Source organism: Cucumis melo, chromosome 3, assembly GCF_025177605.1.
Source record: "Cucumis melo cultivar AY chromosome 3, USDA_Cmelo_AY_1.0, whole genome shotgun sequence".
NCBI classification, from domain to species: Eukaryota; Viridiplantae; Streptophyta; class Magnoliopsida; order Cucurbitales; family Cucurbitaceae; genus Cucumis; species Cucumis melo.
Genome location: NC_066859.1, coordinates 5,871,134 through 5,889,353, shown reverse-complemented (window position 1 = coordinate 5,889,353; position 18,220 = coordinate 5,871,134). Strand labels below are relative to the sequence as shown.

Sequence of the window (18,220 nt, the reverse complement as noted above, 5' to 3'; positions counted from 1 at the left end):
TCAAAATGTGACTTTTTAAAACTTGACTAGATAGGAACTTTAACTCAGAAAGGAAAGTAAATGTGTAATATTTTAAAAATTAAGATAAAAATGGGATTTTGGCGTCAGATACATGTAGTAGCTTAAAAATCATTATATACTTTTACATAATAATTATATTTTTCAATAAATTTAATTGGCTCATTTTGTTTCAATTAACTTTCATCCATTTCATGAGAATTCAATACGACAATTCAACTTGGGAATTAAAACAAACCACAGACATTTTCTGGAAAATGAAGAATAAAAAATGAATTCAATTTTTTATTTTTATTTTTATTTTTCATCAATGGAAAACAATCATAATATGTATTGTTTCGTTTGTATGTTGTTTATGTCTTATTAAACTGTTCTTTGTTGGTCTGTTCAAAATGATAAACTTTTGTGCTTATGAATGCTTTTGATGAGTGAAAGATGGTATTGGTGGCTGTGGCTGATCTTCTATGGTGCTTGGATCTCCTGCTTCATTTGTACTGTGCAACGTCCTTTTTTCCCCAATCTTCTCACACCTTATGATTTCTTCATTAACATGGATGTCATCTTCAACTGATAGCACCACAGTTTGGCATGATCCATGAGGTCCTTCAACTATGGCTTCTTTGATCTTCCTGTGTTCGTCAATGTGGATGATCTCTGTTTCTTCCACGCTTTTCTCTTTTCTCTTTTTAACGAAACAGAAGAGTGCAGCTGCCATGAATCCAAGCAGGCAAAGCCCACCTAATGACACAAATACTACGATGATTACCGTCGGGTGGTGGTGAGGAGGAGGAGGCGGTGGCGGCGGAAGCATTGGAGATGGGGGAGATATTGGCTTGTAGGGTGGCGGAGGAGCGATTGGCTTGTGCGGTGGTGGAGGTGTGATTGGTTTACGTGGTGGTGGAGGAGCCACTGGTTTTTTTGGTGGCGGTGGAGGAGCATTTGGTTTTTTGGGTGGTGGAGGAGCAACTGGTTTTTTTGGTGGCGGAGGAGGAGCATTTGGTTTTTTGGGTGGTGGAGGCGCAATGGGCTTGCGTGGTGGTGGAGGAGCAAGTGGCTTTTTGGGTGGGGGAGGCGCAATAGGCTTACGCGGTGGGGGAGGAGCCGTTGGCCTCTGAGGGGGCGGAGGAGGCCCAATTGGCTTGCGTGGGGGCGGGGGAGCAGTTGGCTTTTGAGGTGGCGGCGGAGGCACAATTGGCTTGCGTGGAGGCGGGGGAGCAGCTGGCTTTTGAGGTGGCGGCGGAGGCACAATTGGCTTGCGTGGAGGCGGGGGAGCAGTCGGCTTTTGAGGTGGAGGAGGAGGCACAATTGGCTTGCGTGGCGGTGGCGGTGGTGGTGGAGGCGTACTTGGCTTACGTGGCGGGGGAGAAATTGGGCTGTGTGGTGGAAAGAGGGGAGGGGATGGTGGAGCAGTTGGGTAGTGTGGTGGTGGCTGAAAAGGATGAGGAAACCAAGGGTAATAGTATTCACTATTATTGATAGAAGCCATTGGGATTATTATCTCAAAACTCTCTTTTACCAAAGAAAGCACATGAAGATGAAGAAGTTGGTAAAATATGGGATACGTTTTTATACAACACACAGAGTGAAAAAAAATGACTTAACTTCCATGCTAAGTGTAATGATTGTGTGCATTAAAAACATCTTTTGTTTTTGCTTCTCAACCTTGGTTTCTCTTCTCAACAAGCATATATTTTCTTTTTATTTCAATACAATAAACCTCAATCATACTGATACAACCCAAAGTGTGTATAAAAAGCTATGTCCTCTAATTTTCTCTAAAATTTATAAATGAGTGGTGAAAACCTTGCATTGCATTCTACTCTTTGAAATATTATTAATAATAATAAGAAAGGAGGAAGACAAAACGGAACAAAACACAATCAAATATATTACTTTGTTTCTTTGTTTAATCATCAATGGAAGGACGAGTAGAATTGGGGAGCCTCCTCCCTCTTACAAATGAAGAGAACAAATGCAGAGCTCTAGAGGGTTGGGCGAAGGGTACCATATGAGACGCCCCCCGCACTGTTGCGAAGGTCAGTGTGTTGCCGTACTCGATAGCCCAGCCACCAACTTGGCCCTTGTGAAACCAAGCTCCATAGGGTACTGTGACCTTGAGTTTAAGGTCAAGAGCCAACTCTCGGACCAGTGTCCTAGACCCCAACAATGGCACCACTGAGTCCTCATCGCCGCTGTTTGTTTGTGTACATTCATTATTCAGTCCTTTCATTCACTATTTTCAATATTCAAAGTTTGGAAATAGTAATTTGATGAAAATAAATGTGTACCTGAAGATCCAAAGTGGGATGTGGTTTTGGACTATTCTCTGTAGTAAAGGAAGCATGTTGATGTTTGTATCATTGTAATTGTAATCTAATGTGCTGCTCAAATGTATACAAGGAATAGAGATTTAGATTCTGTTTATGGTATAACTAAAGAAAAGTTTAGGATGTTTATACATATTATAAAATGGATATTGGTAATGAAACACAACGTTAATTAAATTACTAATTTAGTTGATAAATTTTGGAGTAAAAGTTGTTAGAAGTTCGAATTATGATTCTAGCTAGTTTGTCTACTATTAATTAAATAATGTTGTTACATACAAAATGTAAAAAAATAAAAAAAATAAAAATCAATAGACATGCGAATGTGTTGCAATAAGTGATTCGAATGTCTTTGTTCTAAAAAGAAAATTAATTCTTATATTTTAACTCTTAATTAATTAATATTTATCGTTTCAAAATGTTACATTCTTACTATTTAGTTTTAAGCTTATTTCATCGAGTCTAAGTTCTGATAATTTGCATTTTTATCTAAATTTCCATTAACGTTTATGGTATATGATTTTTAGCATGACATAACAGTTAATTAATTGAAAACAATTATGACATGATTTTTTAAAATTAATTTTAACAATAAAAAAATTAGTAAAAACTAATTTCATTACAATGAATTTAATTATTTTTAAATAATTAGAGGAAATTAAAATAAAAAACAAAAACAATAGAATATAGAAATGTAACGTAAAATTTAATAGAAGTATGAATCTTGAAATCTATAGACCAAATGAACCCAAACTCAAAAGGTTAAAAATATAACACTTTAAAATTTGAAGATCAAATTCAAGGATAAGAAAATATTTGTCCAAAAAGGAAAAATAATAACAAAGAACAACAAGGACATTATAGAATGAGATTCTACAAAAGAAATTTGGTTGCACATGCGATATTGTTTTTTCCAATTGTGAAATTCCTCCATCCATTCAATACCTCTTGGAAGTATAATGATCATCTCAAATCAACCAATATTTATTTTTATAATGTCATATGATCACTGACACTAGTTTATTAATGTCAAGACATAGAATAAATAATTAAATAGACTGAACCATAAGCTTAAAAAAAAAAAAAGAGAGAATGTGGGCTTACTCACTACACATGGACCATTCATATGGCAAATTAGTACGATTAGCATGAAGAGCCTTTTGAACTTCGGGTAAATTGAAATAAAAACGCCTTTCATAAGTCATGCACACATCAACTCCCATGCTTATTTTAGTTGCCTGCAAAACCAAACCAAACCAAACCAAACCAAAACATTCCACCATATAGTTCAATTGGTTAAATGAAAATGTCTGAGATTCAAATCCTTAATTACCAATAAGATTTATATATATACGAACCAATTTCTTCAATCTCAGCTCTTGCTCAACAATGGAGGGGTAGCATACATCCAAAAGAACGTCATAATTGTTTATGTACTCGCCCACAATGCCGTTTGCATCAGCGATGGCTTCGTTGCAAGATTTGGTTACATTGTGTGGATTGGTCAACACATAGTCATCAAAATCACAATCTCTAGTGATTGCAAGCCAAACTTCATCAGAAATCATTCCGTGAGACCAAAAGAATTCGTAGGTTGCTTGTGCATCTCTGTCTAGATTAAGTAATGGGTTCCCAATCTGTAGGAGCAATGAAGAGAAATAGCACTTGAATACAAAATTGATTTACAAAACTGATTTACTAGTAAATTAGAAATTGAATTGAAAGGAACAAGGAGATGGGTTTTGATTTTTGAGTGTTCTCTTTCCTTTTCCTTTTTTTTTTTTTTTTTTTTTTCTCTTTTTGTGTGTGTGTGTGTGTGTGTGTTTCTTACAGCAACTCCCTTGATATTGAACTTGAAGCCCTTTGAGTGAATGTTATAGTCCAGTATTGCATCAGCTAGTTGAGGAATGTAATGGCCTGCATGAAATTAAATAAATATCTTTTCTTTTTTTTATTTTCTTCCACTTTTTTTTGCTAAGAAATGAGGTTGAATAAAAAACTCAAACTAAATTTGTCTATTGAGTTTTCATACTATAAAGTTGAGTGTGAATTTTTGAACTTTCAAAGTAATTATAGCCACGAGTTTTCATCATTGACTCTATTAGTTTAATGTTTTGACTACCTTGTTTAATAATTCATGACAATGATTTTTGGTAAGTTCAATGGTTTTGTAGTATGCCTGTTATTCTAATAAAGTTTATTGAACAAATAGAATACGAAAAAAACAAAAATTAAGCTAAGCTTAGCTTGTTGGTATTGACATGATTTCTATTTCCTAGAAGTCGGAAATTCAATCTTGATACTACAATTGATATACTCGAACAAAAAAACAAAAGAAATCAGAGACCAAATAAATACTTAATTCAAAATCCAAGGATAAAAAGAGTGACATTTGAAATATCGAGTAAAATAAATCAATATTGAGGATTAAACATTCTTTTAATTTAAAATGTCATATAATTATTTAAAATAAAAATATAAGGTTATTTACAAGAATTTTAAACCTATTTCTAAAAGTTGATAGACTAGAAAGGTACAATTTTAAAATATATGGACAAAATAAGTTTATTCTTATAAATTTGTAGGCTAAGAAGGTACATTTTTAGAACTCAATAACCAAACGTACATATTATTAAAACTTAGAGACTAAAAAGGTAATTTTTCCTTATAAAAAAATAGTATGCGTAATACTTAAGCATCTACATGGATTACTGCAACCTCATATGTTTATGTACAAAGAGGATATCTATTCAACCTTTAAAGGAGAAAAAAAGAATCAACTTTGAAATTTTATGGAAACTAAAAGTTTCGAAGTACATAAATAATAATCTAAAACATTATTATGTGTCAAGTTTATAATGTAAACTCCAAAAAGAAAAAAAGAACAATAATCAAATATACCTGCGTAGCTTTCCCCTGTAAGGAAAAAAGACCTATCTTTGAAAGCTGGAAACTTGTCATACCATTTCAACATAAAGGTGAGCATATCTCTTGCTGCCAAAGTTTGCACAGATCCAATCTCACAAATTTTTAAATCATTAATAATAAAAACAAAATATATTTATAATTAATTTGAAAAGTTTATGAATATGATCAGAACCGGTAGAGTCATCTCCACAAGTGTAATCTGACGTCCTGTTTGAGTATGACCATCCTACCCCAGCAGGTGACTCCACAAACAGTAGATTAGAGGCTAATCAAGTAAATTCACCATATCAAAATAACAATTTTTATAATAAACTCACCAACTAACCCATGAATATTTTTATATATTTGTTCAGTTAAAAAAGTTACCTTTATTCCAGGACATGGAGTTTCTCCGAAGCCCTCGACCATCACCTTTGGGATAAAAGGGTCCCAACTCTGTAAAGGCCCCCCCGCCAACTGAAGAGCAACCTGGACCTGCATATATATATATATATATATATATATATTAATATTATATTTTAAAAAAACATGGCTTTTGAATTATGTAATATTATTCACAAATTTTGATTCGATCGGAAAAAGAAAAAAAACCCAAAACAAAGCTTTCTGCTCTTCTTCCAAGTTCATACTGCACCATTCTTTTTATTCAGTCTCTCTCTCAAAGTTTCTAAAAGTTATCAAAGTTTCAACCTTTCACCACACCAACAACAAATGGAAATATTATGGAACTATTAAAAAAATCTTACAGATTCTCATTAAGAATAGTTTTCTTAAAAAGACATGGAATTAGTATATAAAAAAAGTGTACTCTTTCACTTCAAAACACTTTTTTCCCCCAAAAGTGATTCTAAATTCCCACAGATCTATAAAATAGTGGATAGAAGAAAAAAAAAAAAAAAAGAAAGAAAAGAAACAAAGGCAAACCTCCATTGAGCCAGAGAGTGAGGGGAAGGAGATGGGGATCTTGCTGAGCTTCAGCAAAGTAGTAAAACAAACTTCTTCCGGCATTGACATCCACATCGACATAACCTGCAAATTGTCTAAAACCAACCGTCGGCTGGCCAGGAAGCCTCTCGACGAGATCCTCGGCTGGGAACCCATCGGTTGCGACCCAGAAGGCGACGAAAAGCCAGCCCCATATTGCCCCAAGAGTAGTTCTCCCACGGTCCATCAGTCCAAACAGCCTCATTAGTGCTAAAAAAACCAACAAGGATTGTGGAAGATGATATATTGTCAAAAAGAGAGAGTCATAGATATTTTTCTATTTGTGTTGGCTTTTGAAAAGGTAATACACAGAAGGGATTTTTATAAAGATATATAATGACAATAACAGGTGCATGCAGACACTGCTTTCGATCACCCACACACCAACCCCCCTCCTTCACCTTCTCCTTTTAACTTAAAATTCTCATTTCTACCTAATACCCCATTTATTTACATACATTGCTTCTGCTCTCTTTCTCTCTTTCTCTCATACTTTTGTGTGTGTGTGTGGTAATTTCAACCTGAATTCTATAAGTGATAAATTATATTGATGGCAGAATATACAAATATACACAGGATATGACAAGAGTGGACATGTTGATGCCATATTTTAAAAATCTAGGACAGCACAAGACAAAGACATTCATAAAAATATATATATATTTTTTAAAAAATATAAAAAAAATTTATATCAAAGAAAATGACTTGGTGCATCAATATATTTAAAAAGTTTAACTTCATGCATTTCACGCTAAAAAATATTTTTATTGTCATATATGTCTTTTTAGTCTATCCAAAAAGTGTGTTATGCATATTAAATAACATATATGTTGCACTAACAAATGTCCGTTATATGTCTGACACATGTTCAATAGTGTGTGAGACATGAACATACTAGTCAAACTAAATTATTCGTGCTTCTTAGCTAGTAGAAGTTTATCAATGATGGAACTTATGATTTTATAGATTCTATATTTACAATTCTTTAAAATGTTCACAATACAATTATCCTAGCCTTAATATGCAAAATTTCAAATTGGTAAAGATGATGAAATAGGTCAAAAAAAGCAGAAAGAAAGTAAAAGAAAATCTATCTTTTAGACTTTTTTTTTTTTAAGCCTTTAGGTATACGGCCAAAAACATTTTTATAATCGTCTATGACTTGGTTACTCACCAAAGGTAAAAGTAAGAGAAAAAGAAGAAGATTAATTAAATTGTAGGTATAGTTGTGGTAATTAGTGAAGAGGCATATGATTAATGAGTGAAATAGTGCAAAATAGAAAAGAAAGGAGAGAATAATATATTGTTAGAAAGTTAAAGGTAGCGACAAAAGAAGCCGTTTTTCATTCATCACTAGGAGTGGGCTCTTGTGGGATTTGGGTCAAAATGGTCCCACTATTTTCTTTCTTTCCTTCTCTTCAGAAACTTTTTTATTTGTATATTAGGAAGCACGCGATGAAAGAAGTGATTGGTCGTTTTCTTCTACAAAGGGACCTAATGAAGAGTCCTTCTGTCAAAATGGCCCATTGCCCTTTTCTCAAGTCGTTACAGATAAGGTTTAGGATTGATACAGGCATCACCATTTACATATATCATCTTTAGTTTATATACAACCTTAAAATAGAGAAATAATGTTAAGTGCAAGAGAATGTGTAAAATATCAATCGATTATCTCTGAAGCTTCCTATTTAGTTTTTTCATTTTCTCTACACACCTAAAGTGGGAGTGAGTATTTGAAGGGTATAATAAACGTCTTCATCATTAAGCTATACTCATGTTGGTGTATTGGGAAGAAAAAACAAAGAAATTATTAAAAGAAAGCAATAAAACTCGTAACACAAGAATTAGCGTGGAAAAGCTCCAAACCGAAGAAAAAACCAAGGACTAGAAAAATTATTACAATAGCATAAAAATCCCTTCCCTTCCCTTCACTTCCTTAATACAAAAGTATTCTCTTAAAGCTTATGCCACTTGGAAATTGATCTAGTATACCAAACTTAAAGAACTTCAGATTGGGATGATAAGAAACCAAAGCATAGGCTCTTTTTATGGTGCTTGGAGTTCATCACTTCCTTGAACTTTTTAGACGTTGGACAACCATTCTTCTAATATTTTGTAAAAAAACCTAACCGTCGACAATTATAAAGATATTTTACCATTGGTAAATAATGTAAAAACAATTCAATTTTAATTTTAAAAATATTTTAAAACAAGTAAGAATAAAATAGAAGATTTTGATAGCTAGAAAGTTCTAAAATATTCTAGGAGTAGAATATGTTTGGAAAATGATGAATTTTTAAAGTACAATGCTGGAAGATCTACGCATAAGTTTGTATAATGAATGCTTGAATTGTATAGAGAATAAATAATTAGAACCTGAGTTTCATAAAATGAGGTTTGGGAATACTTTAAAAGAAAGTGATTTTAGTACAAAGTACAGTATAAGCACTTTTAGAAATGTGTGCAATGAAAGACCATTCTAACATTTGGTTCCATAGTTCTTTAGGGTGTTTGGTTTCATCATTGTTTTGAAAGTGGAGAGCAGAAGTTACCTTAGCAAAATCTAATGTTTTGGTTTTGGTTGACAGGATTGTAAACCATACTTGCTACTATTCATCTTATTCTACTTTGTTATAACACTTTATCTTTACTTGCAAGGTCTACCACAGTACTTTATCCTTAGTTTCTACGTTTGCCATGGGATCTTTAAAAGTACATTAATTGTTTTCCATTATTTTTCTTTTACAAGTGCAACAATTTTAAGGACGAAGATTGAACCTTCAACCATTAGCGGAAAAAAACATCATATCAATTTTTGATAGCCAAGCACACTTTAACAAAATATATTATCTTTTCACGTATTAGTTAAATAAAAAGGTTAATCAAAGGTAATTTTATAATAAATAAGTAAATGATTTTAGTCAAAATTGTAAACAAAATAATTAATTCACACAGACATTGAAGATTGAATTATGCTTATTTGGGATCAACAAAACCAAGCAAACCCAAAAATTATTTGCACTTGTTATGAATTTTAATGTTTTAGAGCAATTACAACTATTCTTTTAGAAGTGTTATAATTATTAGATTAATTGGTGGAGTGAGGGTATTGAAGTTCTAAACTTGAATTGATAGTATAAGCATTATACCAATTGAATGATGCTTATTTGTGATTAATTATAAGAATAAATTTAAATGGAGGAATCTCTACACATTGATAAACATTAAACGAATTAATTACGAAGCCAACTAAATAAATATTTATTCTACAAATATTTATTCAAAGAGATTTAGATTAAACCATCGTGTTAAAATGAATTATTGTAAATCCCAAACCAAGAAGAACATACAATGCTAGATTTAACCATTTCGTTTCTCTAAATCCACAGTTTTTCCAAACTCATTATCTTGTAAAAATCATCTTAGGATAATTTTTCTTTTTCTTTTATAAGAAACAGACGAGTATATTATTCCACAGAGAATAAAAGAGAACAACCTAAGATGTGTACCACCAAAACAAGAGTGAAGAAGAGCCTTTGAAATACATCAAAAGGCTATAATTACCAAAGAATTTGATCTAATTTGTGCATCACCGAGAGGCTCTCTTTTGAACAACCGTTAAAAATAATAATTAAAAGCATATTTATCTACAAAAATTATATTGTTCCTTTCTTTCTACAGAGGCACCACAAAAGAAAGTGCATAGAACTATCAGACCCATCAAGCATCAAGCCATCAACATCAAGAGAGTCTAACCCTAAGTGGCAAAATCACATTGCAAAAATAAATGATCAAGGGACTCCTAACCTTTCAAGCAGAGGCAGCAAAGAGAAGGGGATAGAGAGGTGTTTTTAAGTTTCCTTTGAAGCTTATCATGAGTATTAATGCTTCTACAAGGAAGGGACCTGAGGAAGAATTTAACATTTTGAGGCATTTTAAGCTGCTAACAAGATTCACCAATGGGTGAAGGAGGGGGTTCTCTTAGTGATATTAGACAAAAAGTATAGCTTTAGTGGTAAACTTCCCAGAGGCGTCTAACTTCACTGAAGGCAGTCACGACCACCCTGAAGCACCTAATAAGACTTGCATCACGACCATATCACCTAACTCTCTATCAAAAACGCTACTTCCAAGGCCCATATTCAAAGTTTTCATGGCTGGAAGCATACCACCAGGCTGCAATCAAACATCCTTTTTTTTTAAGAAATAAGACAAAGATATCGGGGAACTTATGCGCAAAGGGTTGAGAATCACACGAACCATCCACCCAACATTTTATTTCTTTCCCATCGCCCACAATAAACTCAGTGAAGTTAAAAGAATGTTCTTTATGCTTTAAAATGTCAGCCCAGAGTCTCGATTTTCTTCCATTCTTAGGCATATTTGAAGTCCATCCATATGCATCAACATATAGACAGCGCCGATTATGCGTCTCCATAGAACATTCTCTTCGTGACAAAACCTCCAAAGTCATTTCATAAGGAGAGATATTCTTTTTGTGAAGGGACCCAATTCCAAGGCCACCATAGGTAGTAGGGAGAGAGGCCGAATACCAGTTAACAAGGTGGGAGTTACGGTTGTAGGACCCTTGTAGGATCCCCCATCCCAAATAAAGACTAATGATCTTGTCCAAACGGTTGGAAATATTGATCGAAGCTTGCATAAGAGACAAGAAATAAGGATGAAAGCATGGAGAGTTTTTTTATGAATAATACCTCAAGATAATTTTATTAATGAATATGGAAGCCTTTTATAGGCTGAAACCTAAACAAGAGTTAGTTATTTTTTAAACTAATTTTCTTTTGAATAAGAAACAAGAATAATAAATCTAAACTAAAATCAAGAAACCTAGGAAATAGCTAAAGAAACATGAAAAACCAAAGAACTTAAAGATGTTCTACATCAGACCTCTCCCTTAGCAAAAAACTCGTCCTCTAGTGCACATTAGGGGGCCAAAGAAAAAGAATCAGAGCATGGTAAGGAGAAAGATCAGAAACGTTGAATGATAGATTGATCCTCATGGTAGCTGGAAGATCTAAACGGTATGCATTGGGGCCGAGTCTCTCCAAAACTTGAAACGGACCAATTGTGCCTCCTCCTCCAGTAGGATAACGTGATTTTAGAAGATATACCATAACAAGGTCACCCACTTGATACTCCTTGAAGTGCTTGTGAGAGTTGGCAACCGTTTTGTAAGAATCACTAATGAACTCTAGATAAACTTTCACTTCTTGGCTTGGAAATACAGTCAGCCATGGCTTCTGCCTCCATACTGACATCAACAACAGAAGGAAGATGAGCTAAATCAAAAGTAACCCAAGGGAGACGAGTGTATACAACCTCAAATAGGGACTTCCTTGTTGAGCGATTTTCCATGTGGTTGAAGGTAAATTCAGCTTGTGGCAATGTCAGGTCCCATTGTCGAGGCTTATCCCTGCTAAGACATCGAATGAGGCTGCCAAGAGTACGGTTAGTAACCTCTGTTTGGCCGTCAGTCTGAGGGTGGCTTGTGGTACTAAACAGCAAATTAGTGTCAAATTTCTTCCATAAGGATCTCCAAAAGTGGCTCAAGAACTTGACATCACGATCCGATACTGTTGTTTTAGGAATGCCTTGTAACCTAACAATTTCTCGAAAAAAACAGATTAGCAATATTCATAGCATCAAAAGTTTTTTTTGCAAGGGATAAAATAAGTCATTTTGCTAAAATGGTCAATAACTACAAAAACTAAGTCATGACCCCGCTGAGTTCTTGGTAAGCCTAACACAAAGTCCATAGCTAAATCCTCCCAAATAGTGGAGGGAATAGGTAAAGGGGTGTACAAACATGTGTTTAAGAGTTACCTTTAGCAGATTGGCAAATAGAACATCTTTTAATGAAGTTAATGACATCCCTATTAAGCTGTGGCCAGAAGAACTTAGAGGAAATTGCAGTCAAAGTTTTGTCGCGGCCAAAATGGCCTGCCAAGTGGGCTTCCTTAATTATGGCCTCTCTTAGGGATGTATGAGGTATACACAGAACATCACCTTTTCAACTGAGGGCATCAACAACCTTATTGGACTTACCTGAAGCATGCTTAATCAAAAAAATCAAAGTGTTGTAAGAATTGGAGCCACCGAGCATGCATTCTACTAATATTTTTTTAGAATTCAAAAATTTCAAAGAGAAATGATCAGTAAGAAAAATAAAAAGTATTAGCAAGGACATAGTGTTCCCATTGTTTGAGGGCGGGCACAATGGCGTACAATTCTTGTTTGTAGGTACTCCAATTTTGTCTTGAGGCACTTAATTTTTCACTAAAATACTCTAAAGGGTGGCCCTCTTGGCTAAGGACAGCTCTTATACCTAATCCTGAGGCATCTACAACAACATCAACTAATTATCAAAGTTAGGTCATTTTAAAACAGGGGTCTAGCCAACACTTTTTTCAACCGTAAGAAACTTTAATGTTTCCCTACTGAAAATTACCTTTCTTTAAATAGTTTATCAAGGGAGCTGCAATAGTGCTAAAATTCCTGATGGACCTTCTATAAAAAGAAGCTAAGCCTAAAAAACATTGAATATATTTTGGAGTTTTTGGTTGAGGCCAAGAACTAATAGAATCAATCTTTTTAGGATCAATAGCAACAACATTAGAACTTTATGATAAAGCCTAGAAAATGAACACTATAATATAGAACATCACACTTTTTAAGGTTAATTTGCAGCTCAGTTTCTTGTAAGACAATAAAGAGTAAATGGAGGTGTTTGAGATAATCTTCTTTAGTGGAGTTGTAGATGAGTATGTCACCAAAGTATACCACAATGAATTTGTTTAAAAGAGGTCGGAGGATTTGGTTCATTAGACACATAAACGTGCTAGGGATATTTGACAGACCAAAAGCCATAACTAACCATTCAAACAGCCCTTCTTTGGTTTTAAATGTTTCTTTCCACTCATCACCTGTTTAGTTCGAACTGGGAAGAGTTGTTTGCCTTTATTGGAGTTAAGTTTTGTTTCAGGTGAGTTGCCTATAGGTAAAAGAACCTCTCGTCTACTCATCCAATAAAATTTAATGGTGCTAGCTCTACCCCTATGTACATAATCAACGTCATAGTGCAAGGACGTCCTAAAAAGATATGGCAAGCATTCATTTCTAAAACATCGTTTATAATTTGATCTTGATAGTTCTGTCCTATGGATAAAGATACTGTTCAGACCTCACTAACAATAGCTTCTCCCCCCTTTTTGATCCAACTAACTTTCTTGGGGTTTGGATAGGGTTCAGTTTTTAAATTTAGGGCAAGCTTTTTAGACATTATATTTTCACTACTACCACTTTCATTAATAACTTGACACACTTTACCATTAATTATGCAACTTGTTCTAAAAAGAGAGTTTCTTTGAGGTATGCATCAATTGTTGGAGTGAAAAGGACTCTTTGAGCAACATAAGACAATTGATCTCCCTCATCTGGGGTTGAAAGTTCATAGATATTGTCATCTGACTCATCATCTTCTTGCTCTTCTTTGAGGGCACTCGTTTGAGAGATGTCCTTGTTGACCACTCCTAAAACATCTACCCAAAGTAGGACGAGTATAGATGTTGTCAACTTTCTTTTTACTAGAGCTTTCACCTAGTTTTGTGGTTAGATTTTTGGGTGGAATGTCATCCTTCTTGATGGGCTGTGAAGATGTGGATGAGCTCCCTTATTGAAAATTTCTAAACGAGTCAGTGGGATTCGTCTTTTGTTGTTGTTTATCCTAATTGCTCTTTCATTGATAAGTCTTGGTTTTCTTGATCCCATCACTCTCTTCAATCTTTGATGTTAAAGAAAAAGCATCTGAAATAAAAGTGAGTGGATGTTAGTTAACAATGTTTTTAATATCATCATGCAAACCATGGACAAATCTAGAAATTTATTGGTGTTCAATTTCAGAGAGATTATTGCGAGCGCCCAGTCTATAGAACTTTTCTATGTAATCCATAATATTTGGCATGAGCCTTGGTGACATTGTTGATATTGACTGGAGAGTAATTGTTGGTAGTTGATCGGTAGAAATCGTTTTTTCATGAGCCTTAGGATCTTTGGCCAACTTCTAATAGGTTGTTTACCAAATAGTCGCCTGTTATTTTGTATTTGATCCCACCACGCATTAGCGCTGTCTTGGAGCTTGAAGGCTACCAACCGGACCTTCTTATATTTTGGAGTGTTAGTGTTGTTAAATAAGTTCTCTACATTCTTGATCTAATCAAGGAACTTTTCAACGTCCATTCGGGCATTGAATGTAGAAAGATCCACCCTCATTCTTATTTCTTGATCTTCTTGATTGTATGGTCGAAAACCGAGTCTTCTTTGAGCTTATGAATCTTGATGAGCATTTAACATGTTGTCGTGTTCGAAAGAGTCAAAATCATCCATAATGTAGCCCGGTAGGTTGTTCCCATAGAGTTGATTGTTGTGAGCGTGTATAGCTTGGTTTTTTTGTCGTACTTCTTGATCATTCAACCATTCTTGATTTTCTTGATCATTCAATCGTTCTTGATTTTCTTCGATGGGTTGCACATGAATTCGAGCGATGAGATTAGTCAAATCGACTATCAATTGTTGCATATCTGATTGTCCCTTTCGGAGTTCTTCAATGGTTTTTTCCACCAACTACAAGCATCAGTTTACGGATGCTTCCGCATCCATGGTTGAGAATGGCGAAGATTAGAGTTTTAGAAGGAAGTGCGCTAGGGTCGAGCTCTCTAATACCAATTGATGCAAAGCATGGAGAGTTTTTTATGAATAATACCTGAAGATGATTTTTATTAATGAATATGGAGGCCTTTTATCAACAAGAAGGCCATCCAGGTTTCTCTTTCATGATGAGATTTAAGATTCTTGCCAAAAAGACCAAAAGCTGGCAACACAACAAAAAATGCGTTCAAGATCGAGACATATCTCTACGGAGATCAGAGATTGAAGAGATTGATGCATCAGAATCTCAAAACTCCATCACAAAAGAAGACCTAGACAGAAGAAAAATCCTAAAGCATGATCTGCTAGATGCTTCCATTAAAGAAGCTCAATGGCCTCAAAGGGCAAAAAGAATCTAGATCAATGACGGCGATGAAAACACAAGCTTCTTCCACAAAGTTTGTACCGCTAGAAGAAGAAGAAATCAAATCACAGGCATCTATCATAAGAATGGCAACAGTCATAACTCAAATGATGATATCCAAAAAGCCTTCATAGATCACTTCAATGCCATATACTCTTCTAAAGATAAAATCAGCTGCCTTATTGACAATCTTGATTGGAATCCTATAGACAAGAATTCTTCGGATGATCTCATCTCACATTTTACTGAGGAAGAAATTAGAAGCTCCGTCTTCTCGTTTGAAAGCAACAACGCTCCTGGACCAAACGGCTTCACCATAGATTTTTTAAAAAAATTCTGAAACACTTTCAAGATAGACGTAAAGGAAGTTTTCCAGGATTTCTTTTTAAAGTGCCAAGATCAACAAAATCACAAATGAAACATACATCGCTCTTATAGCCAAGAAAGAGAGGAGCATTCTTGCAGCCAACTACAGACCAATAAGCCTAACTACCTCCCCATACAAGATCATAGCAAAGGTGCTCTCATCAAGACTCAGAAAAATTTTACAAACCACTGTTTCAGAGAACCAAATGGCCCTTGTCAAAGATATGCATATCACTGATGCAATTCTGATAGCCAATGAAGCTATAGACATGTGGAAAAAACAAAAAATCAGAGGGTTTGTTTTCAAAATAGACATCGAAAAAGCCTTTGACAAAATCAGTTGGAATTCATAGATTTCATGCTGAAGAAGAAAGGTTTCCCTAAAAAATGGAGACAATGGACTAAAAGTTGTATAACTATGGTTCAATACTCCATTTTAATCAATGGGAAACCCTATGGTAAGATAAAGCCTAAGCGAGGTATCAGACAAGGTGATCTCATATCTCCTTTTATCTTTGTTTTGGCTATGGACTACCTCAGCTGCCTTTTGAAACATCTGAAGAATCTGAATAAGATCAAAGGAGTCATCATTAAAGATATAAACCTCACACATCTAGTCTTTGCAGATGATATTGTCCTCTTTGTCCAAAATGATGATGAAAGCATCAGAAACCTTCAGTTTGCCATTCACCTTTTTGAATCAGCCACAGACCGTAACATAAAATCTCACAAAAACATCTGTTTCTCCTGCCAATATTGGGAAGGAAAGAACCGACAAAGTGGCCAAAAGTTGGGAAATAAACACTCAATTCTTTCCTATTTCATACCTTCGAATGCCTCTTGGGGAAAACCAAGAACAAGCTCTTTCTGGGACAACATTATAGATAAGATACACAAAAAACTGAGTAACTGGAAGTATGCCCTTATTTCTAAAGGTGTTAGGCTGACTATGATCAATTCTTCCCTAACAAGCTTTCCTACATACCAAATCTCTGTTTTCAAAGCTCCAAAGACGTGCTGCAAAAAAATAGAAAAACATTGGAGAGAATTTATGTGGAAAGGTAACTATGATAATACTTGCCTCAGAAAGACAGAAAAGAAATCAATGATCCCGGTAGCATGGAAGATAGCTACTCTTACAAAGGAAAAAGGACGCCTAGGCATCAACCCGGTTGAATCAACAAACTTCGCTTTACTTAAAAAATGGCTTTGGAGATATCACAATGAACCTCAAACACTTTGGAGAAATTCATTTATGCTAAATATGAAAAAACCTTTGAGGGTGATCTACCTACCCATAGTAGATTCAGTACAGCAAATGCTCCATGGAAAGCCATCACAAACAATTGCCAATGGTTTAATGAAAACATGAGCTGGAAAATACAAAATGGTGAATCTCTATCTTTCTGGAATCAGAACTGGTATGAATTTTGTACTCTAAAGACCAGATTCCCTAGGCTCTATGCTCTATCCAGAACAAAAGAAGGATCCATCAAAGAGATGTGGAATGAAAGCACAATGGATTAGGACTTCAAGCCAAGAAGACAGCTAAATGACAGGGAATAAGAGCATTGGAGAGAAATTAAAACTCTCCTTCCAAGTTCTTTGAATCAAAATGGTAGAGATAAGCCAGTTTGGAAGTTTTCCAATGATCAGAATTTCACTGTGCAATCAGTGAAATTTGCTCTCTGCATTCAGCCGCCATCATATGTTCATCGACAAGATCCACAAGCCATAGCAAACCTCTGGAAAACATAAATTCCCAAAAAATGCAAAGTTTTCCTCTGGACGTTAATCAATTATGGGCTGCTAACCAACGATAACATACAGAAAAGGCTAAAATCAATTTGCCTAAATCCAAACTGGTGTGTTCTTTGCAAAAAAAGATAGAGAGACGAACAGCCACATCTTCCTCTCCTGTCAAACAACAACCTTTCTATGGAAGAAAGCAAATGATATTCTAAGAAGAAATGAGAATGTTGACAGTCTCATCTCCCTCGTCTCCACAATTATCAATCAAAGCACAGAGTCAAAAAAAGGAATCATCTCATTCAACATCATGGTGGCTCTCATCTGGGCTATCTGGCTGGAAAGAAACAGAAGAATTTTTAAGGTAGAGGCCACAAAGACGGATTTCCTGTGGGATTCTTTCTGTAACCAAGCAGCTATTTGGATTACAAAAGAAAAGAAGTTTATGAGCTACTCCTATAGATCAATAGCTTTAAATATGCATGCTCTCTATAGATCTTAACAGGCTTATCATAAGCCATCCTTTGCTTTGTTTTTTCCTATGTATGCACCTGCTTTATATGAACAAAATTTGGGCTTGACTTGATTCTTAGTACTTCCTCTGCTTGCTACTAAGGTAGCTCTAAAAATCAACATCGATTTCTTTCTAAAAAAAAAAAGAATATGGAGGTCTTCTATAGACTAAAAGCTAAACAAGAGTTAGTTATAAGTTAGTTATTTTTTTAACTTAACTTTATTTTTTATAAGAAACAAGAATAAT

General features: G+C 34.8%; 2 protein-coding genes across 3 annotated transcripts in view; both read right to left on the bottom strand.

The window, feature by feature from the left end:
* Window positions 1-285: 285 nt before the first annotated feature.
* LOC103503244 (protein TRACHEARY ELEMENT DIFFERENTIATION-RELATED 7A-like) lies at window positions 286-1,857 on the bottom strand. The gene has a single exon (XM_008467382.3). The coding sequence runs from the start codon at window positions 1,502-1,504 to the stop codon at window positions 428-430; it is 1,077 nt and encodes a 358-aa protein (XP_008465604.2). The 5' UTR covers window positions 1,505-1,857; the 3' UTR covers window positions 286-427.
* A 28-nt stretch (window positions 1,858-1,885) lies between these two features.
* The window catches only part of LOC103485737 (serine carboxypeptidase-like 42), a 41,499-nt gene continuing 25,164 nt past the window's right edge, over window positions 1,886-18,220 (bottom strand). Inside the window, exons 3-11 of one of the 2 annotated variants that reach the window (XM_051081848.1) lie at window positions 6,198-6,467; window positions 5,640-5,747; window positions 5,446-5,538; window positions 5,247-5,339; window positions 4,177-4,262; window positions 3,704-3,982; window positions 3,450-3,583; window positions 2,307-2,402; window positions 1,886-2,210 (exon numbers count right to left, since the gene is read on the bottom strand). In XM_051081848.1, the coding sequence (XP_050937805.1) occupies window positions 1,925-2,210; window positions 2,307-2,402; window positions 3,450-3,583; window positions 3,704-3,982; window positions 4,177-4,262; window positions 5,247-5,339; window positions 5,446-5,538; window positions 5,640-5,747; window positions 6,198-6,467 (1,445 nt within the window). In that variant the 3' untranslated portion in view covers window positions 1,886-1,924. The remainder of the gene's footprint in view (window positions 2,211-2,306; window positions 2,403-3,449; window positions 3,584-3,703; window positions 3,983-4,176; window positions 4,263-5,246; window positions 5,340-5,445; window positions 5,539-5,639; window positions 5,748-6,197; window positions 6,468-18,220) is intronic. The other variant, XM_051081849.1, reaches the window with a different exon arrangement.